Genomic DNA, 25,795 nt, shown 5'->3' with positions numbered 1-25,795 from the left:
GCTGAGTTTGCAGGTGTTCAGAGTGGTTTGACAGCTATCTAGCTGAATTCCTGGGACCAGACGGAATTAAGGTCTCCTACTCCTCTGCTATTTTGGACTCTCTCTTGCAGTATCCTTTTTTTTTTTTTTTTTTTAAGATTTTATTTATTTTGTTATTTATTTGTCAGAGAGACAGAGAGCACAAGCAGGGGTGGGAGGCAGAGGGAGAGGGAAAAGCAGGATCTCCCCCGAGCAGGGAGCCCAATGTGGGGCTCGATCCCAGGACTCTGGGATCACGACCTGAGCCGAAGGCAGACGCTTAACCCATGGAGCCACCCAGGCAGCCCTTGCTGTATCCTTTTTAATCAGATTCTTTTTCTTTCCTCCTTAAACATAAACATTTTCAGCTGGTATTAAATCTAGTCTGTCCCAGATCTGTTTTACTTTCTGTTGTGTGATCATGAGTCTGTGCAGAGATATTCTCCGTAGATGGCAATACTCTATGGAAACGCCTAAAGTACCAGGTTGCCTTCTGTTCTGTTCAGGGATTTTAAAAAAGTCAACCCAAAAGGGATAGTGGAGCTTCTTCATGTATGAAACAGCATATTAGATTGGAGATATTGAAGGGGTGCCTGGGTGGCTCAGGTGGTTAAGCAGCCAACTCTTGAATGCGGCTCAGGCCGTGAACACGGGGTTGTGGGATTGAGCCCTGAGTCGGACTCCATGCTCAGCACAGAATCTGAGATTCTCTCTCCCTCTCCCTCTGCTTCTGCACTGCCCCCCACCCACTTGTGTGTGCGCTCTCTCTCTCTCTAATAAATAAATAAATAACTTTTAAAAAAACAACTGGAGATATTGATGAATCAGCTACCACAGTAATTTGTGTTAAAATCGTATTTAAGGTAGCTGCTTTTAAGTGTATTTTATAATATTTGCTTTTGTAAAAACAATACTGGGTGATAAGATTAGAGAGAAAATGTCATCTGTGCAGAGGGTACATTTTCTTCATTAATTATTCTGTGAAAAAACTCACAGGTTATACATACGGTATTTTCTTTTTTTTTTTTTTTAAAGATTTTATTTATTTATTTGACAGAGAGAGATCACAAGCAGGCAGAGAGGCAGGCAGAGAGAGAGAGAGGAGGAAGCAGGCTCCCTGCTGAGCAGAGAGCCCGATGCGGGCCTCCATCCCAGGACCCTGAGATCATGACCTGAGCCGAAGGCAGCAGCTTAACCCACTGAGCCACCCAGGTGCCCTACATATGGTATTTTCTAAAAGGACTATTAATAGAACCTTTTGAAATGAAGTAGTATAAGACTGTTTTAAAAAATGACTCACTGTCAGATTGAATGCAACTTTTTTTTTGCATACAGCGCTGGAAAAAGTGGTAAGTCATTGGTACCTCTTTACAAATATTTTTCATGGTTGCATTCATTAAATGTTATTACATTTCTGAATTTTTGCAAAAATGTATTTTATCATAACAGAATGGCATTATTTTAAAGGGTTTGAAAAACTGACATGGTCAATTCAGAAAAGGAACTGAAGTCTGAATAAGGTCACCGCATTTATGTTTTTATTTTATTTTATTTAAATTCAATTAAGTAAGATATAGTGTATTATTAATTTCAGAGGTAGATTTCAGTGATTCATCAGTTGCGTATAACACCCAGTGCTCATTCCATCGCATGACCTCCTTAATGCCCATCTCCCAGTTACCCCATCCCCCCACCTCCCCTCCAGCAGCCCTCAGTTTGTTTCTGACGGTTAAGAGTCTCTTATGGTTTGTCTCTCTCTCTGATTTTGTCTTATTTTATTTTACTCTCCCTCCCCCTATGATCCTCTGCTTTGTTTCTTAAATTCCACATATGATAGTTGTCTTTCTCTGATTGACTTATTTTGCGCAGCATAATGCCCCTAGTTCCAGCCACATTTTGCAAATGTTGAGATTTCAATTTTTTTGATGGCTGGGTAATAGTTCTATCTATCTCTCTATCTACCACATGTATACCACATCTTGTTTATACATTCATCTGTTGATGGACATCTGGGCTCTTTCCATTGTTTGCCTATTGTGGACACTGCTGCTACAAACGTTGGGGATCAGATGCTCTTTGGATGACTATGTTTGTATCCGTTGGGTAGGTAAGGTCATCAAGTAAAACACATACACATATGCATATATATGTATATATACTTGACTGATGGGGGGAGTGACTTTCAATGTGTATAAGTCTTCTAATTCATAAACATTTCTTGTATCAGATATGTTTTTACATATCTGATTTTACATATTTATAGTCAATATTTTTACATATTTATAGTCATGCATGGTAAAGAGTGTGTTTATTTATTTTTTTTTTAAGATTTTATTTTATTTATTTGAGAGAGAGAGACAGTGAGAGAGAGCACGAGCGAGGAGAAGGTCAGAGAGCGAAGCAGACTCCCCATGGAGCTGGGAGCCTGATGCGGGACTCGATCCCGGGACTCCAGGATCACGCCCTGAGCTGAAGGCAGTCGTCCAACCAACTGCGCCACCCAGGCGTCCCAAGAGTGTGTTTAAATTGTTATAAACAATAATGCATCATAAGAGACCGTGCTGATCTTGTGTAACTAAGGACTATGAATGAATTTGGTTGGTTTTTGGTGTTGTGAACTCAACGTGTTTACATAATCAGGGCCCTCATTTCCCCTGAGGTAATCACATTTTAAGTGGCCCTCGAAATGGTATTTTAAGATTACTTTACCCCAGAGCTTTTTGGTTTTTGACTTCTGCATTTAATTTACTTATTTATCAGAGAGAGAAAGAGAGCACAAGCAGGGGGAGTGGCAGGCAGAGGGAGAAGCAGACTCTCTGCTGAGCAGGGGGCCCGACGCAGGGCTCCATCCCAGGACCCTGGGATCATGACCTGAGCCAAAGACAGAAACTTAACTGACTGAGCCACCCAGGCGTCCCTGCACATAATTTTTTAAAAATAACATGATGATGATGATACATTTTTCTCTATTGCTTCCAGCTAGGGGCTTTTTTCCACCAGTAATTAAGAAGAAATGCTATTAAATGTTCATATTGTCATCCTTCCATAAATATTCGACTTTTCCTATCATTCAGCACACTGCTGCTTCTGTCTTAATGCCAGCGTTAAGATCAAGAGTCTTTTTTCTCCATGAGTGCAGGCTTTGAAAACTTTTATTAAGTTATTGATACAATTTGATATTTTTCCATAATCTATATTTTAAAAAAATCACATCATGGCATCATGTGTCTAAATTCGTCTCCATTAAAACTTGCCTTAAGCTACCAGATTGCCTTTGCCACCACTAGCCATACTGTATGTTTGTTTGTTTAATTTACTTTCACGATAAACTCTCATGTCATGAAAAATAAAAATATAAATGTATTATGATCAACCCAGAATACATGCTGGTCCTTATCTCCTGTGAAGGCATCTATTCTTCTACCCTGCTGGGGACAGTGGTATCACAGACCACCCTGCTGGGTCCCCATCAGTTGGGAACTCCCTGGCAGGGACCGCCTCCCTTCTTCATTTTGGGGGGGGGGCTCTCCTATGACGGGTGTCCTATCTCCTTTCTTCTCTTCCCCCTGCTCCCATGGTGACTTTATAAAACACGAATGGAAGTACTACACGCACACAGAAAGGTGTGCAGAACGTGAGTTCTGCTGACTTCAACAGACCTTGTAAGGGGAGCCCCGGTCAAGAAACAGAACACTGTCTGTGCCTCCCCAGGTCCCTTTTCCTCTTCAGCCCCGCCGCCAGCCCTGATCCATTAAGAGAGAGACTCCGACTCAGCTGCGAGGTCCTGGGGGCCTGCCCCTGCTAGAACTTTCACAATCACAGGCCTTATTAGATGGTTGCCGCAAGCCTGGGGGCTGATGTTATCCCCACTCCCAGTCAGGGAAGCTCGGCTCGGAAAGGGTAAGTGTATTGCTGGGGACAGGGGGTCAACAAATGGTGGACACTGGTCTTCTCAAGGGAATTGCATGTCACCTGTGACCGTCCCATTCTTTAATTTGTGCAAAGAGGGGTGAGGAAGAGTTCGCGGTAGGGTCCGTATATCATAAGAAACACAGGTGTGTGGACATCTCTGAGATTTGCCTGGAAGCATCCCTCGCTGCTTCTGGGGACTTCTGTCTGCACCCTTCATAATGCTTCCCAAGGGAGCCTCCAGGTTCTCTCAGGGCCCTGCTGCAGGCTGCAGTTGGCTGGTCCGGGAGTGGGTCAGGGATTCAAGGAATTCGCCTGGGAATGCTGGTTTCCTTCTTTCTCAGGAAGTGTGCAAGTCAGCTGGCTGTGGTCAGTAATGAGGAGAAAGCCGGTGTGCAGTGGGAGAGTGGGTGGGGGACAGAAGCAAAGCAGGAATGAGAAGAAGCTGGAAGGGCCTAGTGGGGTTTGCATGCCGGCTTCCAGTTGACCCAGAGATCCTACCCCATTCTTCCACTTCCTGCACCTGGGTGGCAGTGTGACATGCCCCCCACCATCCCACACCGCCCCACTCCAACTTTCCACGTAAGCCAGTCAGGTGAGTTGTGTCCAGGGATCGAGAGTATGTTAGTCCATAGAACAGAGAGGAAATAATCAGTCTGTCTATTTCTCCCTGTCTGTACACAGAGTTCAGGTTCCAGCTGTTTGAGATACAGATGGCTGAAATGGCCTCCGGTGCAGAACAGGGATAAGATAACCCAACTTGTGGAATGGCTGTGAGGGTTGTCTGATGGAACAAATATGAAATACCAGGCCCCACACACTTTCTCATGATGCAATGGATACCAGCCCTCTATCTGATAAGATGTTTGCAAATATCTTCTCCCATTCGGTAGGCTGCCTTTTAGTTTTGTTGATTGTTTCCTTTGCTGTGCAAAAGCTTTTGGGTGTCCTTGGTAGGAAGTGGCCATGGATGACATCTAAGGTGTCTTCAGACTGCACACCCCCTGATCTGGGAGAGGCACTGAAGGATGGGCAGAATTTGGACGCGTTAGATGGGAGAGAATCTGCGGACCCCCTGCTCCATGGAGTGCAGTCCCTCACTCCTTGCCTTCCATCCCGGAGTCCAGCGTGTCCCTGGGGGGCTGTAGGAGGAATGGGAGCTGCTTTGGCTTTGAGACACCATCAGGCAGGTCCATCCCATTCTGTGCCAGTCCTGGGAAGACCTCTAGTGTCCTCTCTCCCTCCCCCATCACAGGGCTAGGGGAGGCTCTGGCGCTCTGGCTGGGCAGTGCCTGGTGGCAGCCAGAGGCAAATCTCCCCCAATGGCTAGATTATATCCGTGTTTGCAGGCCTGGCTGTGACCTTCTGCCTGGACTTGAGGGCCTGACCAGGGTTTGGAGCCCTGCATGTGCAGTACAAGGTGGCAAAGATGGGGAGAACTTGGGAGCTTTTTCCACTCACCCCAAACTGGGGAGCTCTCCTGTGCTAGGCTGGTGGGCACTGGGCCAGCTCCTGGTCATCTCAGCCAATGAGAAACTTGTAGCTGGGAAGCAAGTTGGGCTGGGGGGAGAGAGAGAGAGAAAGAGAGGCAAAAGGTGGACCAGACTTACAGGCGGGACAGGGGCACATGGCGGCTTGGAGGACAGTAACGGGGGAAGGAGCACTACAGACAGGGGCAGAGCCTCCGTGGGGCTAGAGAAGAGAGACAAGGAGGAAGAGAGGCAAGGTCTGGCCTTTCCCCTCCTCCCCTGCCCCAGGCCTCTTGTTGTTGCTGAGCTGTTCCAGAGGCCAGTGTGATTTACATCACGGGTGTGTCCCGAGCACCTGCTGAGCTATGATGACAGACTGTCCAATTTGAACTCCGTTGGACTGGGTAGCCTCCAAAGCTGCTGCAAATAGCTCTGACCTCAGCCATCAGCATGCCAGCCCCACCACTGGCCTCAGGGCTAAGGCTCCAGCCGTCACCACACCACCAGCAGTGGCTCACTACCCCCATGGAATTACCAGCATCTTAGGTACTGGCCCCATTTCCCAGCCACCCGATCAGCCTCCCGCAAGGTTTGGGGGAGCTGGGAACCAGGACTTGAGTCAGACCTCCGAGGGCATCACCTATGCACCAGTGACTCTCAACAATTTGGGCCCCTAAGGGGACATTGGGCAATGCCCAGAGACGTTGTTGGTTCACAACATTTGGACCGCTGGTGGCATCACTGGGTAGAGGCCAGGGGTGGCGCTAAACATCTCCACAGCACGGAGCAGCCCCCCGACAAGGGATCATACATTCCCAAATGGCAATAGTATGGAGGCTGAGAAATCCATCTCTGGAAGCCCTGTGGCCCTCCATGGACCTGACTCTGGCCCTCATCCCGAGCTGTCACATCATGCTTCCATTCCTGGACAAGAAGAAATCCTCACCAGTGCATCTTAATGGAAACCCCTATTATTCACACTTCTTGGCCCCCACTGCTTGCATTCAAGAGTGCACAAGATGAAAAGTCCTCTGTGGCCACCCTCAAGAAGGAAGACACACAGGGGCGCCTGGGTGGCTCAGTCAGTGAAGCGGCTGCTGTCAGCCCAAGTCATGATCTCAGGGTCCTGGAATTGAGCCCTGCGTCAGGCCCCCTGCTCCATGCGGAGCCTGCTTCCCCTTCCACTCTGCCCCTCTCCCCCCGTGTGCTCTCTTTCTGTCTCAAATAAATAAATTGGAAAAAATAAAAAAAGGAAGGAAAACACCCAGAAACAACTGATAGGCGGAGCTCAGGTGCACCTGGGATTGAAGTCAGGCTTTTGCCTGGGGCTGGGAGGCAGGGACCTGGGGGTATAAAGGCAGAAGGAGAGCTCAGGCATCCACTTAGTGCAACAGCTCAACTTGGAGCAGCCCTTCCTCTGTGGCCATTTGGGAACCGGCATCATGGAGTGGATGGTGGTGGCCTTGGTCAGCTTCCAGCTCTTAGAGGCGGCAGTTGTCAAGTGAGTCTGGGGTCTGGCTGCTGGAGCAGGAGTTCGGGCAGGAGTCTGGAGCCCTGTGAGGGGTAACCTGGCCAGTGGCCGTCCCACCAGGCTCCACTCCGGAGTTTCCGCTGGGACAGGGAGGGCTTCCTGAGCAGGTGTAAGCTGGGGACTCAGAGGTCGGATGAGCTACAGCTTTGCCCTCATGAAATGTCTATAACTGAACCAAAGGAGAGTTTGTCCACCAGATGCCCCGTAAGCCAATAAGAAACGTGACCCCGAGCTTTTGCCATGAAGCAAGATTGGTGTGGTGCTGCCCGGGAGCGTGGGGAGATAATGCTCAAAAGTCCCGAATGCGCTGATGGTTTGCAAGTGACGGTTTTTAAGGGGGAAATAATCAGAGACAAGGGGCTTGAGGTAGTGGATTCTTCTGAAGGGTCAGGGATTGGGTCAACCTCTAGACTGAATGACTTGTCTTTCTGGCACTGGTCTGGTTTCTTTCTTTCTTTCTTTTTTATTTGTAAAGATTTTATCTATTTGTTGGAGATAGAGTGAGAGAGAGCACAAGCTGGGGGAGAAGCAGGCAGAGGGAGAAGCAGGCTCCCTGCCAAGCAAGGAGCCCGATGTGGGACTCGATCTCAGGACCCCAGGATCACGACCTGAGCCGAAGGCAGATGCTTAACCGGCTGAGCCACCCAGGCGCCCCTGGTTTGTCTGGTTTCATCAGCTGTGACTGGGTGGCCCTCTCCTTCCCTGCTCTGAATCTGCTAAACACCCCAGCAATGTGTGTCAGTGATGCTGTCTTTGTTAGCAAAAGCTGGGGCCACACACTTTGCGATTGTGCAGGCTAATTCATTTCTTACTCTCTCGGGCTTCCTTTTCATTATCTTAAGCAAAGCACCCTGGTGTGTTCCCCATAATCCTTCACTACAGGCTACATGCCTTGCTGAAGACTTAATCTGCGAGCGGGTGCACTTCCAGGCAAAGGAAAAAGCACAGCTGCTTCCCCATCTGATGAGAAAAAATGGACCTGGGACAGAGTCGGGGTGACTGCTGTCCAAATAGACACTGAACGGCAGGTGTGCTTTCTTCCGCAGAAAGGAACGATGATTTCAGGATAGGCAGACGTTTGCTAAAAACTCCCTTAAGGCCCATGATTTATTTAGCAGATGGCAGAGGCATGTAAGCAGAGACAGCAGGAACGTTACGTGCACCCGCAGAGACGTCAGGAAAAAGAGAGCGAGGAGGCGTGGCTCCCAGGACCTGGGAGGGTGCCTGGCCTGCACACGGCTACCAGTCTCACCCATGAGAACCGATGCCGATACCTGCTGAAGACAAGGCTCCTCGAAGAAACCTGTGTGTGATATGCAAGTTCCGGGGAAGCGGCGAGCCGGAGCAACCATCAGTCTTCAAAGCTCAACGTGAATGGGTTCCGTGCAGAATGGAGGGCGAATGCGGGGTCTTGAGGGAATGGGGAATCAGGTGGGGAAAGAAATGCAAGGAGCAGGACTTCTGGAGCCCGGAATGAGCCTGGGTGGACCCACAGAGACCTCCGAGGCGATGGCAGCAAGCAGGTCTTGGAGGAGGAGAACCCGAGGGAGACGGGGGGCAGAAGTGCAGACTTCATCATCCAATTCATCCAATTCCAGGGCGGATCTGGGCTCCAGACCACCCAGGCCAACTTCTACCGCGCCTGCGTCGGGAGAAGAGCAGTGACTGGCCCCAGGCCAGACAATTCGAGGCAAGGGCAGACACAGGATCCTTTCTTCTGAGTCCCAGTCTAGTGCTGTCCCCCATACCCATGCTGTGTCTTAGTCATCCAGGACCAGGTGCCCGAGGGCCACCACCGGAGGGGACTGGGGTGAACTCTGCTATCTCTGAAATCTTTCTTAAAATGCATATCTCCTGGGCCGCCTGGCTGGATGACTCGGTAGAGCACGTGACCCTTGATCTTGGGCTCCTGAGTTCAAGCCCTACACTGGACGTAGAGCTTACATAAAAACAATGCACATATCCTGCCAGGGCTAATGGCCAAAGTCCTCCTTCCCTTCCAGGGAAGGAATTTATGGGATATCTGAGAGCAAAGGGCCAGGATAGGATGTAGACCCTCGAGATGGGATGTGGGCATGCATCGGGGAAGGTATTTGTTTTCTGAATCGTGTAACAAGTCCTGCGAAGAGCTTTGAAGAGAGGGAGAGGGAAAGAGAGAAGCAGAGGGAGAAAGAAACAGAGGGACAGACCTAGGGAAAGAGACATAGAGACAGAGAGAAACGGAGGGAGCTGGGGCCAGAGCAGGAGCGAGAGGGAGACACACACAGAGACACAGTGATAGGCACAGGGGACACGGGGGCTGGGGCCTGAGGGATGCAGTTGGAGGTGGCACGGCAGGGGGGGATGGAGGAACCAGGACTGTCAGAGGTGCTGTAGGAAGTAGGGAGGGCCCTGCCCTGACGCCAGGCCTTCTTCAGAGTCCCCCTGAGGAAATTAGAGCCTATCCGTGCAACCATGAAGGAGAAGGGCTTACTGGGGGAGTTCCTGAGGACCCACAAGAATGACCCTGCCCAGAAGTACCACGTTGGCGACCTCGGCATGGCCTACGAACCCCTGGCCTATCTGGATGTGAGTCCTGACCCTCCGTGGGGGTTCCCTCTCCTTGGGGCCAAAGACTGAGGCCGGACTCCCAGGGGTGTGCCGAGCTAGCTCTCTGTACCCTCCCACCTGGCGCCTGCGTCCTGCTCCCTTCTCTCACACCTGCCAGCCCCCACTGAGGGTCTGTGTGTTCTGGGCAAGTACGGAAGATAGGCTTGGGCCTCTTCCTCTGTAGCAGGTTGTAGAGCAAGAGCTCTGTCCAAGGAGGAGGCTGGGCCTGAGGGTCTCTGTATCCCTCCAGAGCTAACAGCCTGCTCCATGGCCCCCCAGAGTCTGTACCTTGGAGAAATCGCCATCGGGACCCCACCGCAGAACTTTCTGGTCCTTTTTGATACCGGATCCTCCAGCCTGTGGGTGCCCTCGGTCCAGTGCCAGAGCCAGGCCTGTGGTAAGTGCAGGGCTCGCTAGGGAGAGTGGTTGGCAAGGGAGGGTGCAGACTGCTTTGGGGGGAAGGGGCAAGGGATGGTGGGGTCTGGGGGCTTCAATCCTGAGAGTCAGGTACTTGGCCAGGGTCAAGGGGCATGTGCAAGACTGAAGGAAGAGGTTGGCCCTAGGTCTGGGTGGTCTGTTTGTCTTCTTCCTTCTCACCAACACATGCTCCTTCACCTGCTCCAGTCCACCCTCTGCCCCCGAGCTCCAACCATCCCACTCTGCTCTGCTCCATTCTGTTCCCTGCAGACGACACCATTCCGTCTCACCAAAGTCGACAACAGTCTTTCCATGTCACTCCACTCCGCTGCTTACTAAGTTCTCACCGCGTGTCTCCTAGACGCAGGGGAGAACAATGCAAGACCTGGTCCCTGTCTTGTAGCCGTATTTGTAGACAGGCCAAGTTCCTCTCCTTAACGCTGCCTTGGTCCCTGTCAGAGCCTGGGGGATTGGGTCCTGACACTTCTAATCCAGAGTCCCTCACTGGTCACGTCCAGGTTTTTGACAGGGTGAGGGTGGAGGGAACGCAGGGATCCCCTGGAAGTTCATTTGCTCCCACAGCTGATGAGTAATTTCTCAGGAGGGGATCTACAAGGAGGGGGCAGGGAAGCAGAGAAGGATTCTAGGCCACTTACCTACCCAGGGTCACGGTCAAAGAACAACACAAGATTCTGCAAATCAGAGGGGGCTTTGAGGCCAAGACTGGCCACCCTCACATAGGCCTTCCTGTGCTTCCTGAACCCCGAGACCATGTGTCCTGGGATGCTGGGGCCCCGGGATGGGAACACAGGCTGGGACTCAGGGGGGCAGCCCTCCGCCTGCTGGCCTGTCTCCCCAAACTCTCCTTCCGCTGTAGCCACTCACTCCCGCTTCAACCCCAACGCGTCCTCGACTTACTCCAGCCACGGGCAGACCTTCTCCGTGCAGTACGGCAGCGGCAGCCTCCGTGGCATCTACGGCTATGACACTCTGAGGGTGAGCCGGGCTGCAGGCCACTCTGTGCCCCAGGATGTGGGAGTTGTCCCCAGGGCTCTGACTTGGCCTGGAAGCTCTCAGACCTGAGTCTGATGGGAGTTTAGCCCGAGAACCTGAGAATACGGAGAAAACCTAGTGCTCTACTGAGTACAAATCCGCCGATGAGTACACCAAGTGCCCCTCCATGCCGTCCCCTTCCCACACTGAGTGCCCCTGATGGAGGGGATGACCTAGTCCTTTAGTGAAGGAGCTTAAACCGGGGGAGGGGGGTCAGGGGGAAGAAGATGGTGCGGGGGGGCGGTGTGTGTGGCTGCAGTAGCAGCCAGAGAAGGCCACTTGAGAGAAAACTTGGCTCTTGCAAGATGTGTCAAGAAGGCAAGGGGCAGGTGGTGGGGTTATAGACATTGGGGAGGGTATATGCTATGGTGAGTGCTGTGAAGTGTGTAAACCTGGTGATTCACAGACCTGTACCTTTGGGGCTAATAATACATTACATATTTATTTAAAAAATTAAAAAAAAAAAAAAGAAGGCAAGGGGCTGGGGTGAGGGAGGGATGAACAAGGGAGCCTCGAGGGTCTTTGTGGGGGAGGGTATGGGGAGATGAGTGAAGTTCCACTTATCATCTCCCATTCCCTGTGTCCCTTCCAGGTCCAGAGCGCTCAGGTCCCCAACCAGCAGTTTGGCCTTAGTGAGCACGAGCCAAGTCCCTATTTCCTCCAGTTCAAGTTTGATGGCATCATGGGCCTGGCCTACCCAGCCCTGGCAGAGGGTAGGAGCGCCACGGCTCTGCAGGGCCTGCTGCAGGCTGGCCTCCTCTCCAGCCCAGTCTTCAGCTTCTACCTGGGCAGGTAAGATACTGCTTGGGGGTGGGGGTGTTCCTGAGCTCCCAAGCAACTCCCCCCATCCTCCCCAGCTCAATGCTTTGGGGGTCGGGGGCTTCCCATCAGGCATTTGGCTTCAGCTCCTACTGTGTCTAGGACTTTCCTCCTGGGCTCTCCTCTCCTGTCCAACTGTCCCCCTAGCCACACCCTTTCCCTCATCTCTGTGTCTGTCCCCAGCCCACTCAGACTTCACATTTCATCACCAGTTCAGAATTGTTCCCTCTTCTGGGTGAACTTAGCTTTGAGTAGGCTGCTCGTTCTGGATACCTCTTGGATTTACCTCCTGCCCAGAGCTGCAGTTAGCTCACTGCCTTCTGGACACTTCTTTCGTGTACAATCTATTGCTTCATCTCCTTTGATGTATTGTTCTCTCCAGGTCCTGGAGTCTTCTGGTCAAAGTTCATAGTTTGCCCATAATAGGGTGTTTTTCTCACCGCAAACACAAGCCATGCAGCCGCTTCATGTGGGTGCCTGGGAGCCAGGTGGTGGGGGCGGAGTCAGTGGCCTGTGGGGGACTTTCTTTCCTCTCCCAGAGTTAGCCAGCCACCTTCTGGAGATAGTCAGCATCTACTCTCTCACCTTAATCTCCTGAGTTTGACTATCAACAGTGTCACCCTGTTCTTAATGCTGCTGATTTAGTCTCACCTCTGATTACAATTCATTCTGAGTTTCGCCCTTAGGAGCTCTGCCCAATTCCACACTCAGGTTCGGCTCCCAGGGGAGGCTGAAAGGACCAGGGAATACACTTCTCTCCTCTTTGCCAAGGCCCTACCTCCTTCCAGTCCCAGCAGAAAAATGACAAGTGGGGCTCAGGGTGAGACTCCCAGTGACATACGACACTAGTAGCAAGAACTGGAAGAGAGAGAAGAAGGGTGTGTGGGATCGGGGTGCGGGGGGGCACACAGCCAGCAGCTTCCCCTGAGGCCCTGCTTCTGGAACCAGAGGCACTGGGAATTCTGAGGGGCTCAGCTTGGAGCTGCAATGATAAAGGGGGATACAACTCCTTCCCTCAGCAGGCCTAGTGTGACGGGGAGACACAGTGTTGTCCTTGGGGGCCCAGTCTGAGGGAGGACACACAGCCCTGCCTCAGGGAGCCCCAATCTGAAGAAGGGAGACATAGACCTGCCCTCAGGGACCCTAGTCTGAGGGGAGACACAGCCATGCTCTTAGGGACCCCCAGCTGGCAGCCAGGGCAGGACCTCTATTTCCCTTTGAGGATGAATGTTCAACAGGAAATCTTTTCTATAGCGATTTCCCTGATTCACCCTTCCCTTTCCCTTCTGCAGAGGTATGAGCTCTCAGAATGGAGCAGTTCTCATATTTGGAGGGATAGACCACAGCCTGCACAGTGGACCGATCTACTGGGCCCCCGTCACCCAGGAGCGCTACTGGCAGATTGGCATTGAGGAGTGAGTCTGTACTGGAGCTGGAGGACCTGGCAGACTTCGAGGCATTTCATGTTATGCACCCACAGACACTCTCTTTCTCTCTCTCTCTCTCTCTCACACACACACACACACACACACACACATCCCACAGAGGTAGGTACTGCTAGGAGGTACACATAGGAGACCCCTGAAGTCTTCCCCCACAAAGCCACAGCTATCCTCTGCTGGAGACTGAAGGCCCAGCTCAGCCTGGAAAAGTGGGTGAGGTGGGCACAATGTAAATGGGGTAGGTCTGGAATCTCAAACATTCTAAACCCTGTGGTTCAACACTATGTGCTTACTAATTGGAAACTATGATGTATTGCGGGGGGAGAATTAATGTGGTCATAGTTAAACCGTTCAGTGACACCGGCTTTCAGTGTTTCTAGAACCTTCCTTGGAACTTTAAATAACAACGTTCCATGGCCATTTAGGTGGCTTTGAATAGACTCTGAATGGTGTGAGGCAGGGGGATGGTTGGAAGGACCTCTGCAGAGTCCTTACCTCCAGGTATACCACAATTCTGTGGCTGTGGCTGTTTGTCCCTTGGGGGTCCCTAGAAAGCCCACTTCCTAGATTCCCTGAGCTGGAGGTGCTGAAGGCGTTCATCTCCTCACCATTCAGGTTCCTCATTGGTGGCCATGCCACGGGCTGGTGCTCCCAGGGCTGCCAGGCCATTGTGGACACAGGCACATCTCCGCTCACTGTACCCCAGCAGTACCTGAGCGCCCTTCTGCAGGCTACAGGGGCCCAGGCTGACCAGTACGGACAGGTGTGTCTAGTGGAGGCATCCTCCTTCTTTCAGAGAGGCCCCCTGGGAGGCATTTATGATTCTTCTGGGAATAGCCCCACTCTTGGCCTCCATGCTCCTAGTTGTCCCAAAGTCCTGGAGGTGGGTGGGTGGGGGCCTGGGAGAACTGGGGCTGGGGGCTGGGTCTTGAGCTGGGAGGGTAATGGGTGGCTACTATTGGGGCAGAATTTCCTTGGAGCTTCAGCCCTTCCAAAGTAATGGGCTAAACACTTTCCAGGCTTTGGAGTAAGATCAAACTAACTGGACTGTGGGACCAAGCAGGGCCCCAGCGGAATCGAGGGCACTGAGGGGAGGGGGTTGGCAGGTCCTCTCAGGTGGGCGATGCGGCACCTGGGGCCTTGTTCCTCTCTGCAGTTTACCGTGGACTGTAACAACATCCAGAACCTGCCCACCTTGACCTTCCTCATCAGCGGTGTGCATTTCTCCCTGCCCTACCACTCCTACATCTTCACAGTGAGTCTGTAGGGACGCAAGGGCTGTGAGGAGGGGCCGGGGGCCTGAGATCCCGGGTCTCCTCACCACATGCCATCCCCCAGCTCTTTGTGAGCCCCGCTTTATTTTCTGCCTTCACTGGTTCCAAACCCCTACACTGGCACGAGGCCGCGAAACAGAAGAGTGCCATCTATTATTGATTACTATTACTAATGAGTGTGGAGAGGCGCTGGAGTAGGGGTTGTGTACTCACTAGGGTAAGCCGTATGGGAAGCATTTTGCCTACACCATCCCACTGAACTGTCAGACCATTTGAGGAAGGGGGTGCTAATTTCTATTTTACAAGTGAAAACTTGGAGGTCCAGAGAGGTTAAGAAACAGACGCAAGGCTACACAGCTAGTCAGGGTGAAGCTCAGGTTGGAAGCTGAATTGGTCTGGCTTCAAGGCTTCGCCAGCAGGCTGACCTCCTCCAGATGGGGAGCAAAAGGGAGGTGGGTGGGAACTTGGGGAGAGGAGACTGCAGACGGTCACCACAGCCTGCTTTCATCCACTGCAGAAATCCCTCCTACTCTGGGGCTCAGCAGGCCTGTGGTCACAAGCCTGGCTCCCTCGTTTCTGCATTTCGCGCTCCTGGCCTGGGGCTCAGGGCTGAGCAGGGCCCCGTCCAAGGAATGAGCGCTGCCCTTCCGTGTTGTGCAGGGAAATGGCGTTTGCACCATTGCGGTCCAGGCCACCTACCTGCCCTCCAGCAGTGGCCAGTCCCTGTGGATCCTCGGGGGCGTCTTCCTCAGGTCCTACTATTCCATCTTCGACATTGGCAACAACAGGGTGGGCTTTGCCACTGCTGCCTAGACTCAGCGCCTAGACACCTGGCTTCCCTCTTCCTCTCCACCCTCAGCCCTGCAGGCGCTACTTCTCTGGATTCAGCCTTCTTTCTCTGGCTTTGGGGCTTTCTGTCCTAATAAATAGTTCTTCTGCATGTTGGTCAGCATGCTGTTTTTCGAGGGCCGATGTGGCCTGTAAGGCAGCTCCTGGTCACAGGAATGGGAGGGAAGACGGAGTCAGGGGAAGATGTGCTTCTGCTGGACCTGTTCTCTCTTAGGAGCTAAGAGGTTTGTGGGGGTGGGGAGGGGTGTCACTGAGGTTCTAAGAGAGATAGGGCATAAGGCAGAGCTTGGGGCGGGGCCCCTCCACAACTTCTCTCTACTCATGGTAGTGACATTGAGGCAGGCATTCCTTTGTGACGCGCCAAGGAGCCCTATTACCACAACCCAAAATGCTCTGCTGATCTAATGGACCAAAGGACCGGCAGAACCACCCCAGACAAACCCACTAGCACTGTGATGAGGGCTTCCATCCTCCCACTACCTAGGCCTTCATCTCCTCCCCTGTGATCAAGCTTGTACTGGGAGCTTCTGAGAAATGCTAGATGCCCATGTACACGTGTGACAGTCATGGCTCCTTCTGGAAGGGGGGTGATGCTCCCAGAACCTATTTCCAGAAGGGCTTCAAAAGGTCTGGGCTGAGTGAAACTGATCACATTTTCACCTAGAATCTTCTGCTGGGGGAGGGGTGCGGGGAGGAAGCTAGGACTGATGAGGCTTGAGGAGGGGTATTACTGGAAAACCATAATGGGAGGGTTGTAGGCTCCTTGTACACATTTCTTTCACCCCATCCTTCACTCATCTGACCCCAATCTTGCTCCTTATGTTCAGAGTCAGGGGTGAAAGACAAGATCTAAGTCCGGCACTCCATTCCAAAACACGAGGGAAACTGAGGTTTGCCACGTAGTAGTTTCTGGAGCAACAGCCCACCATCTGGGACCCTACTACATCTTTCCTAGACTCTAGTAAAGACAGCATGCTGCACACCTCTCCTTGGGGTCAGAGAAACCACGGGGTGTATCATAGTGAGCTGTAGTTCGTGACATCTCTGAGTAAGAAGAAAAAAAAAAAACTTGCAGAAGAGGCAGAAACGAAGTGGAACTTAAGTTCCAATTCAAAAAGCCATGGCCACGTACACAAGCCAGGGCTCACAGAGTGGGACTACAAATCCCGGCGTTCCTGGCGGAGCCGACGGGAGTGACTACATTTCCCCGCGGGCGCCGCGGAAGGCCCGCGAGGGGCGGGGCGGGGCGGGGCGGGGCGGACCGCGGGGGCGTGTGCTGCCCTCTGCCGGGCGCGGCGGGAAGTGGGTGCGGATTGACAGGGGGAGCCCCGGCGCCGGGCGCGGGGCTCGGTGACAGCAGAGGCGGCGGCCGCGGGCTGGACCTAGGGAGCGGCGGCGGCGGCGCCGACGGCAGCTGGAAGGGCGGACGGGGCGGGCCTCCCTGGTGGCGCGGAGCCGGAGGAGTCCGGGAGGGGGCGGCAGGCGCAGCTCGCGGGCCGGACACCTGAACTTGGGACAAGTTGCCAGAGCCGCGGGGCACAGGCAGCGGACGGATTGACCTTCAGAGCTAGGTGAGCGGGACCGGGGGGCAAGAGGTGCACGGAGGGCCCGGAACCTCGGACCCAGGCTCCCCCGCCCCCATTGTGGGTGCGGGAGACAGGTGGGTGGATGGGGGTGCCGGCTGAAGAGGGGACAGAGAGTGTGTGTGCCGCGCCAACACCAGTTCTGCGGTCCGTCTAGTCCGGGACTCTCCGCACATGGCCGGAGCGGAGCTGCCTGCGGAGCCCGGGAGCCCCTCCGGCCCCTCACTGCAGGCCCGGGCCGGGGGCGGCTTCTCCGCGACCTTATGTAACCAGGCGGGAGGGGCCGGGGCGGGCATGGGCCTTCCCGACTCGGGAGCTGGGAGTCGAAGGGGCGGGAGGCGTGGGAGTGAACTTGCAACAAGTTTGAGGGACGTGTGGGCCTTGCGCTTACTCCTTCTCCACCGGAGGCGGCTGGGGCGGGTGGCATGGGGGAGGGCGCCGGAGGCCCGGGAGGCGTGCGGGGGCCGAGTTCGCCCCGGCCAGGCCCAACCTGGATGGTCCCGGGGAGTGGGAGGGCCGAGACGGCGCCACGCCCCCGGGGCTGGGCTGCTGGAGCGGGGCGGGTGGAAGTACCATCCCTCCCTCCCTTCCCGTCTCTTCCTCCCCCTCGATGTCTTAAGAAGCGGTGCGTCCCCTGGTATCCTAAGCTCTTCTCCCCTTTGCATTAACTCCGCGACCTCTGGAAACCCCAACCCCAGAGCTCACGCTTCGCGCGTCCCTCTTTCTGCTCCCCGGAGCTCCCAGCCTTCTGCCGGCCCCTAAGTACCCCCACCTTCTCGGTCCAGAATCCCGGAAAACACGCCCCCTTCCCCTTATTCCAGGAGTTCGTACCGCCCAACCCCGAGACGTCCCGCCCTCGAAATCCGCGCGGGGTCTCCTCCCCACCTCCCCAAACCCGGGTGGGCCACAGGAGCATAGCGCGTGCACTTCCCTCCTCGAAGAGAGAGGGTTGTTGCCAGCTTTGTCCCCGCCCCTCGGCCCCTTCCCGGCCCGGGGTTCTGGCTTCACGCACCGCTGCCCGGAGCTGCTCCGGTTTGCGCGAGCAGGTTCGCGCCGCAGCAGCCTGGCGCGCCCCAGCCCCGCGCCCGCGGGGAAGGAGGGAGGGCTCCCGGGGCGGGGCTCTTCTGCACGCGCGCCCTTAGTGTCCCCAGCTCCCCCTCCCCGTTCCCTGGTGGCCGCTCACTGCGGTGTCTTTCCCACCCCAGTCCACTCCAGCCGGGATTCTCTCGCCTCTCTGTTCCGGGGACGGTTCGGCTCTGTTTCTGATCTGGATTTGAGCACAGTGCCTCCTTTGGCATTACGCCCGCAGGAAGTGTACGTGAATTACCGCACAGCCCCCACCCTGAGTGAGGGAGTCTTAGTCCAGCTGAGAAAGGGCAAGGCCCGTGCAGGCCCTTAGTGATACTTCTCAGATGTGGGCTCAGACCCCTGCGCCCGGCCAGTCCAAGATTCCACTGGCCCAGGACCTGGCAATTGGTGGGGGAGGAAGGTGGCTCTGGTTTCCTCTTGGGCGGCCAGATGGGGTTGGCTCAGATCGGAATGTAGTTCCCAGCTCTTTAGCCTGTTTGCTCGGAGGCCCTCTGTGTGCCCAGCCTGGTGGAGAGCCTCCAGGCCCTGTCCTCAGGCGGATAACAGTCTAGGGGAGAGATGCCAGCAATAAAGGCTGGTCTTAGACGCGGCTGAAGGGGAGAGCCCTGCGTGATAGTTTGCTGGTATGCTAGTACCATGCCTCAGTTTCCCCAGCTATAGGAAAATGAGCAACTCACTTGGCCCTCTTCTTTCTGCCTGTCCCCCACCCCCCCGACGCTAGTTCACTAGAAAGCATAAATGAGAGGCTGTTTGTGTGACTCTGTGCTCTGTCTGTTTCTCTGGAAGGGAGCTGATACTGCTTACAACTCAGCTCTAGTAGGTGCGGACGAATGGGAATCCTGTTCCAGTCCGGTGGAGGTGGTGCAGGGCATGGGGCAGGGGACCCCTCCCCGCCTAGAGTGAGCACCAAATCCATGGAGAACCAGCTGGGCTGCTGAGGGCTGAGAGTTGGGTGACTCACAGTCAGAGGTGGGCAGGGGGTGGGCCAGGGCCTGGGATGATGGGCTTACCTACGGCCCACCCCCATGGCCAGTCAGCCCCCTTTGAGCCTCAAGGCTTGAAAGTAGATAGGAGGGGCCTCCCACCCTTCAGAGCTGGCTGTCCTTTGGGGGTCTGGCTTCTGGCCCTCATCCCTCTTGGGGCTTTGTTTATGACTGTAATTGTATCATTAGCTGGGGTTTTATAGAGTTACTTAGCACCTGCCCCCACAGGGAGTGGCCCAACCACCCCCTGGCTTCTGTCTCTTCCTTTTCAAAGTCAACTTGGTTTCTGCCCATAGCAGGGGTTTCCCCAACCGCAGCTGGCATGAGAGCCAGGTTGGGCCTTTGTCCTAGGGATGGAGGGCTGTCAGCACTTGGGGCCCAGCTTGGGGCTGCCCTGGAGATGACTGTGGAAATTGGGTGACCTCCTCTGATGCTGAGGGAGGGAGGTCAGGATTTCCAGAACTGCCAGAAGTGTCGACCCCCCACGATGCTGCAGGTGGATAAGTAGGTAACGTGTCTATTGTCCTCTGAAAAAAAGAGGACAAACCCTCCTTCCAGGCTATTGTGAGGGTTCAGGGTAGAGCAGTGTCTGGTACGTGGTGAGTCTGTAATGTTGCTCCATGTTTCACTGTGGGGTGTGTGTAATTGAGAGGAGTTTGTGTGTGTGTGTATGGTGATGAGATGATGGGTATCTAGGTACATGTGTACAGATGAATCGTCCGTGTGTGTGTCTGTGTGAGTATAACCACACGATATGTTGATGGAATATTCATCTAGTCTCTTTATGCTATAATAGAACAATGTTCTAAGAAAATTTAGCTATAAATAATAGTTGCATTTATTGTGTCTTTACTTTTTTTCCTTAAATATTTTATTTACTTATTTGTCAGAGAGAGAGAGCGAGCCTGCGCGCACAAGCAGTGGGAACAGCAGGCTCCCTGCCAAACAAGGAGCCCAATGTGGGACTTGATCCCAGGACCTTGGGATCATGACCTGAGCCAAAGGCAGATGCCCAACCGACTGAGCCACCCAGGTGTCCTGTGTATTTACTCTTTAGAGTGAGGTAGGAATGATTATTTTCATTATCCAGATTCAGAGAAGTTAAGCAAGTTGCCTGAAGTCACACAGCATGGAAGAGGTAGGGACTCTAACCGAGGTCCAGCTTCCTCCAGAATCCATGTTCTCAATCTCTCAAGCAGACCACTTTGGGTTTCTCAGGAGTTCTCTCTTAAAAGGTAGGCAGGTGTGGGTCTGGGAACCTTCTTTGTCCCAGGCAGGGTCTCCTGCTCTGAGCAGGGGTGTAAACTGGCTGAGGCCTCTGCCCCAGGGCCACACCTGTCTCCTGGCTATTCCTCTGAACTCTGCTGACACAGGTGACCAAAGGACCTCTGGTGAGGACTCTCCTGACTGGCCTTGGGGAGGAGAGGAGTTCAGACAAGGCTTCCCGGGTCTCCTTGGAAACCTCACACATTAACTTGCGTGCAGCCCTCGCTAGGCACTTGTTTACTAGATGTGGGGAAAGGCCGCGGCAGCTATTGAGTAAGAATGAACAGCCACCAGTCCCGAGAACACAGGAGTCCCTCCCGGCCAGCCGGTATGGGCGCTCAGGTCCCACTGCTCTCGGCCCCTGTCTCCATGGCTGGGAACCTATCACCTAGCCTGGGTGGGGGGTGCGGTTTCCCCTCTAATGTGAACCTTCTATGGCTCTCTGGCAAAGGCAGCCAGGCAGGACAGGCTCCCCAGAGGGAGGCACGTGTGCTTCCGGGGAGGGGGACACTGCGGAAGTCCACTCTCTAGAGCATGAGCTTAAGGCTGGCCTGGGGGGTACGACCAGCCAGTTTCTCTTGGGACATAATCAGAGCCAGCACGAACTGAGCCCTGAGTTAAGTGCCATGTCGCCAGGAGATTGTTGAGAATGGGAGCTCCAGGGCCAGGCTGCTTGGCTTGGAATCCCACCTCTGACATACCCTAGCTGTGGGACCCCTGGGCCAGCTGCTTAACCCCACTGTGCCTCCATTTGCACTGGAAAGCAAGTGTTAAACGCTAGCACCTGCTTACTAGTGCTGCAGGGAGGGCTGAGTGTTGATTTTTAAGATTTTAATTCATTTATTTTAGAGAGAAAGAGAGAGAACTCCAGCAGGGGAAGGTGTAGAGGGAGAGGGAGAGAGAGAATTCCAAGCAGACTCTGAGCTGAGCATGGAGCCCAACTCAGGGCTCAGTCCTAGGACCATGAGCCAAAATCAAGAGTCAGATGCTTAACTGACCGAGTCCCCCAGGCACCCCATCTGGGCTGAGTATTTTCACGTGCTGCAGGTATGAGACTTAGAATAGCTCAAATGATCTTAGAATACCATCATGCTCAAAAGATGTTATTAATCGTTAACGGACTCTTACAACTCCTTTATTTTTCTATTTCTCATTCCCAAATGAGGAAATAGAGGTACAGAACGCTCTAGCGAAGAGAAAAAGACCTGTGGGTGGACTCCCCTGCACATCTGACACCCTCGAAAGCAATGCCTTACATGGGGCTTTGTAGCTTTGGTGGCCGCAGCCCCCCTTCGTTCCCTGGTGACCGACCACACCCAGCCCGGTCCCTACAGTTAACAAAATCGAATGGACTGCAGTGCTTGAGGCACCTCTCCAGCCCCCTGCCCTGCCCTGCCCCACCCCTGGGGATTCCCTGGGTAGCATCTGGCCTAGACACTCACTACCCACTCCTGACCCATGGCTCGCCCCCCAGCGGATGCCTCAGAGGGGCAGGGGCATGAGGCAGAGCCATTGCTGGTTTTCTTTCCTGGCTCCTAGGTGTGGGCATGAGGAGGAGGAGAGAGGAGGTCTAATACCCCCACCATGTGATGCCGTGGGGATTAATCCAAAATTCCAGCAGGTTTTCCAGAAACCCATGGTCCATATTTTCTCCTCCCAGTCCCTTGTTCATGCTGGTCCCTTCTCCTGCCCACCCCTCCTGTGCTTCTCCCTCTAACCAAATCCTCTGTCCATCAGGGCACACCTTCCAGGGAGACCAGGAGATGGGTCCATGGGTCCATGACTGTAGCTTTGGTGGATATTATGATCGCCTGGGGAGCTCTTAAAAATACTGGAACATGCCTGGCTGGTTCACTTGGTAGAGCATACCATGCTTAATCTCTGGGTCATGAATTCAAGCCCTACACTGGGTGGAGAGCTTACTTAACAAAACAAAACAAAAAAAATTACTAGTACATCTGAATCTTGAAGGAGGAGCCCATGTTAAAAATTCCCCAAATGATTCTGATGCCCCTTTTCCAGGGCAGCGACTCTCAAATTGGAGTGGGCATCAGAATCATCCGGAATAGTTGTTAAAACACAGATTGCTAAGCCTTACCCCCAGGGTTCCTGACTGAGTAGGTCCAGAATCAGTAGGCCTAGAAATTCCAGTAGGTCCTGGAATTTGTATTTTGGGTGAGTTCTCAGGTGATGCGAATGCCCCAGACCATGGTTTGAGAACTCACTGCTTTGCAGTTTCCCAGGCAGGACCTTTCTGTCTCCTGGGTCTCTGGTTGCTTTGGGCCTCTGAGGCCTGTCTTCTTTCTGAAGCCAGGTCCCAAGGGGTGGAGACCACTGTGACACCACTTGGTGACTGCTAATCCCTGGTATAATCATATACTCAGCTGCCTTCCCCACCTTGGCTCTCTGCCCACACTTCCCGTTAAACTGACCAGCCTTGTGGTCTCAGCACCACCCTCTGGGACAGGTGCTCAGGAAATACTTGTTGCTTGATCAAGGTGAGATGAGGTAGACGCCAAAAGACCGCACTGTCCCCAGGAGGCATCAGAACACAGAGTGGGGTCTAAAGCTCCTGTGAAAGTACTTGGGGACAGAGTGCCATTGCTGGGTTAGTGGGGAGCTGTCCAAAGTGGTCCTTGGCTCTGCTGAAGTGAGGCCGGAGAAAGACCCACCATGTGACTTGACTTTCCTACCCCGTGGTGGGCAAGTATGGCATCACTGTTGAATTGTGTTTCTTAACTACTAATAAAAATGATTAAACACACATAGAAGGCAGCTGAGACCTTCCCCTTCCTGACCCAGACTGGAGATGTTGGCCGGGGTGGGGGGCTTGTCACTGATAGATGAAGGAGTGTCTCCATCATCTTCTAGGAGGTCCTGGGCCTTGAGGGCAGCAGATAGCTGGGCCACCTTGGGGGCTCACCCCTGAGCTCTTGGGGTGGCTCCTTCCTTGGAAGCTGGAGAAGTCATGATGGGAGGTGAGAAGAGGCTGTGACAGGGTCTTGGGCCCTGCAGGGAGGTGGCAAGGTGGGCTTGGCCACTGAGCACGTCAGGCAACAGATGGATGGAACCCAGCAGTGCCAGCACCCTGAGCCCAGAGGCTGGATCTGTTTTGTGTGATGCTGTATCCCCAGGGTCCAGAAGAGAGCCTGGGATCCAGCAGGAGCTCAGTCAGTTTTTATGGAGTGAGGGCCTGAGTGTGAATTGAGCCCCCGTCAAGTGCCCAGAAATGAGGACACAACAGGTCTCTGCCCTGTGGGCAGGGTATCGGCTTCGCCATCTAATACTTAAGGATGGGCACACAGCTAGACAAGGAGGAGCTCCCTGCCTCTCCCCACACTCTCCCCACCCCCGCCTGGCCACCTGCTCTCCCCAGGATCCAGGTCCAGCTTCACTCTGGTTTAGGGCTGACAGTCTGTCCCTTCCTGTGGAGAATTTGCCAGCGTTTCCCCACCGCCCCCCCTCCCCTCACAGTGCTACCCGTGGGGCTCTGGGGTGGGGCTCCGGTTTATTTTCTCCTGTTTGCCAAGGGAAGTCACAGCCTGTCCTCTGCCTTGTTTATAATTGGTTGGGGACAGCACCTGCCTCAGCTCCCCCCTGAAGTCCCTGAGAGGTACAGAGTGGCTGGGAGGTGACACACTATCCTGTCCAGCCCCTGTCGCCTCTTGTCCCCCGCCAGCTCTGGGTAGGTGTGCTCTCAGCCCGTGCAGCAGGGTGCGGCTGTCTTTGCTGGGGGCTGACTGGGGCTGTGGTGCTGGGGGCCTTAGAAGCTAGCTGGTGCCTCCCCCATATTTTGGAGAGCAGAGGACTGAGGCCTGGGAGCCTCACTAGCACCCCATGGCCTGGGGGCACACTTAGGGTCAACAGGTCTGCCTGCTTCTCTGTCTGCCTGCGCTCGCTCTCTCTCTCTCCCTCTGTCTCTGACAAATAAATAAATAAAATCTTAAAAAAAAAAAAGAACTTCTGTTTCTATTTATTTATATCCCATCCTTTTCCTCCCCTTTTAATGGTGAAATACGCCATCCCTGCTGATAAGAGCACAAACATGTATGTATGCCGTAATAACCAACTGTAATCACCCAGGTAACCACCACCTGGGTGAAGAAACAGAAAGCAGGCTTCTGCACCCCACCTCTGTCCCGACTCCCCTCCCCTCAGAGGTAACCACGATCCTGACCTTTCCAGTCATTAGTTTTTTCTTTTTCTTATCGCGGAACCACTGATGTCTGCAGTCTCTATCAGAAGAGTTCAGTTTGGCCTGGTTTTGAATTTGATACAGCTAGGATGACACTGAATGCGTTCTTATGTCAAGGTTATTTCTGCTCCACATTTTATTTGTGAGATCTGTCCAGGTTATGATGTGTAGCTCTTGTGTGTTCATTTTCACTGCTGTGCCGCATTTCCCTCTATGAACTTGCTACCGTGTGGCTGTACCCAGCCTGCTACTTGTGGCCGTGGGGGTTGCTCTCCTTTTTCTGCTACTGTGAACAGTCTTGTAAGAATGTCCTTGTGTGTGTTTCCTGGTGCACTGGTGCATGTATTTCCCCAGAGTGCCTATAAGCCTCAATGGAATTGCTAGAGCCCACAGTGTAAGAGGGAGAGGCCTAAGCAGACTCCACGCCGAGCGTGGAGCCTGATCTGGGGCTCGATCCCATGAACCTGAGATCACGACTTGAGCCGAAATCAAGAGTCAGATGCTCAACCGACTGAGCCACCCGGGAGCCCTACCTTCAGTAAATACCTTGTTAAGTGGTTGTGCCAATTTATTCCTCATCAGGGGCACCTGAGAGTTTCTGTTGCTCCGGATTCTAGCCAACACTTTGTATTGCTAAAAACTGTTAACTTCTTCCATGCTGGTGCATGTTGCTCTATCTCTCCTTGGGTATAATTTGCATTCCCCTTATCATCCTTTCTTTATTGATCTGTTTTTGTGGGGGTTTGCTGACCTGCATGATCTATTCATACATTGGTATTTATGAGCAGTTTATGAGAAAAGAAGCATGTACTGGGGATGCTCGAAATTTTGTACTCGTGTAGCCGTGTACCTTTAGCTGTGGCTGAAAGACTGTGACAATAGTGAATGCCAGGGAGGGCTCCAAGTTGGGAGATAGGAAGACGGTCTTCAGAGGGGACCCCCCAACGGGGCGGCCTCTGCAAGGCCCTCTTGCCCAGCACATCTGGCAGCGGAGGCGGAAGGCTTGAGGACTGGAGCCCTCAGTAGATACCATGCACCTTAGAATCGGTAGGTGTCTGTCTTTCAAGGTCTCCTTGGGTGGTTGTTCTCACCTGGTGGTCATTTTGCCTCCCTGGGGACATTTGGCAATGTCTGATGACATTTTTGGTTGTCACAACTCGGGAAATGCTACTGGCATTTAGTGGGTAGAAGCCCGGGATGTGGCTGAACATCCTGAAATGCTCAGGACAGCCCCCCCAGCAAGGAATCCTCTGGCTGCGAGCATCAGTGTTGAGGTTGAGAAACCCCGACCTGGGAACAGAGCCAGGAA

The 25,795-nt window shown here is 53.5% G+C and overlaps 2 protein-coding genes across 2 annotated transcripts in view; both read left to right on the top strand.

Moving 5' to 3' along the window:
- Positions 1 to 6,796: 6,796 nt before the first annotated feature.
- On the top strand, positions 6,797 to 15,415 carry PGC (progastricsin). The gene is made up of 9 exons (XM_044237271.1): positions 6,797 to 6,897; positions 9,345 to 9,495; positions 9,796 to 9,913; positions 10,811 to 10,929; positions 11,579 to 11,778; positions 13,098 to 13,220; positions 13,863 to 14,010; positions 14,404 to 14,502; positions 15,182 to 15,415. The coding sequence occupies exons 1-9, from the start codon at positions 6,839 to 6,841 to the stop codon at positions 15,332 to 15,334; spliced, it is 1,170 nt and encodes a 389-aa protein (XP_044093206.1). The 5' UTR covers positions 6,797 to 6,838; the 3' UTR covers positions 15,335 to 15,415.
- A 1,370-nt stretch (positions 15,416 to 16,785) lies between these two features.
- TFEB (transcription factor EB) overlaps positions 16,786 to 25,795 on the top strand; it is a 53,074-nt gene continuing 44,064 nt past the window's right edge. The window contains exon 1 of the mRNA XM_044250710.1: positions 16,786 to 16,941. The gene's annotated coding sequence lies outside the window, so the exon portion shown is untranslated. The remainder of the gene's footprint in view (positions 16,942 to 25,795) is intronic.

This window comes from Neovison vison, chromosome 1, assembly GCF_020171115.1.
Source record: "Neovison vison isolate M4711 chromosome 1, ASM_NN_V1, whole genome shotgun sequence".
Lineage (NCBI taxonomy): Eukaryota > Metazoa > Chordata > Mammalia > Carnivora > Mustelidae > Neogale > Neogale vison.
This window is presented reverse-complemented; position numbering and strand designations above follow the sequence as displayed.

Coding starts and splice junctions, on each gene's coding strand:
- PGC (XM_044237271.1), top strand. CDS start 6,839: ATGGAGTGGATGGTGGTGGCCTTGGTCAGCTTCCAGCTCTTAGAGGCG. Junction 9,914..10,810: donor GTGCCAGAGCCAGGCCTGTG/GTAAGTGCAGGG, acceptor CTTCCGCTGTAG/CCACTCACTCCCGCTTCAAC. Junction 14,011..14,403: donor AGGCTGACCAGTACGGACAG/GTGTGTCTAGTG, acceptor TCCTCTCTGCAG/TTTACCGTGGACTGTAACAA.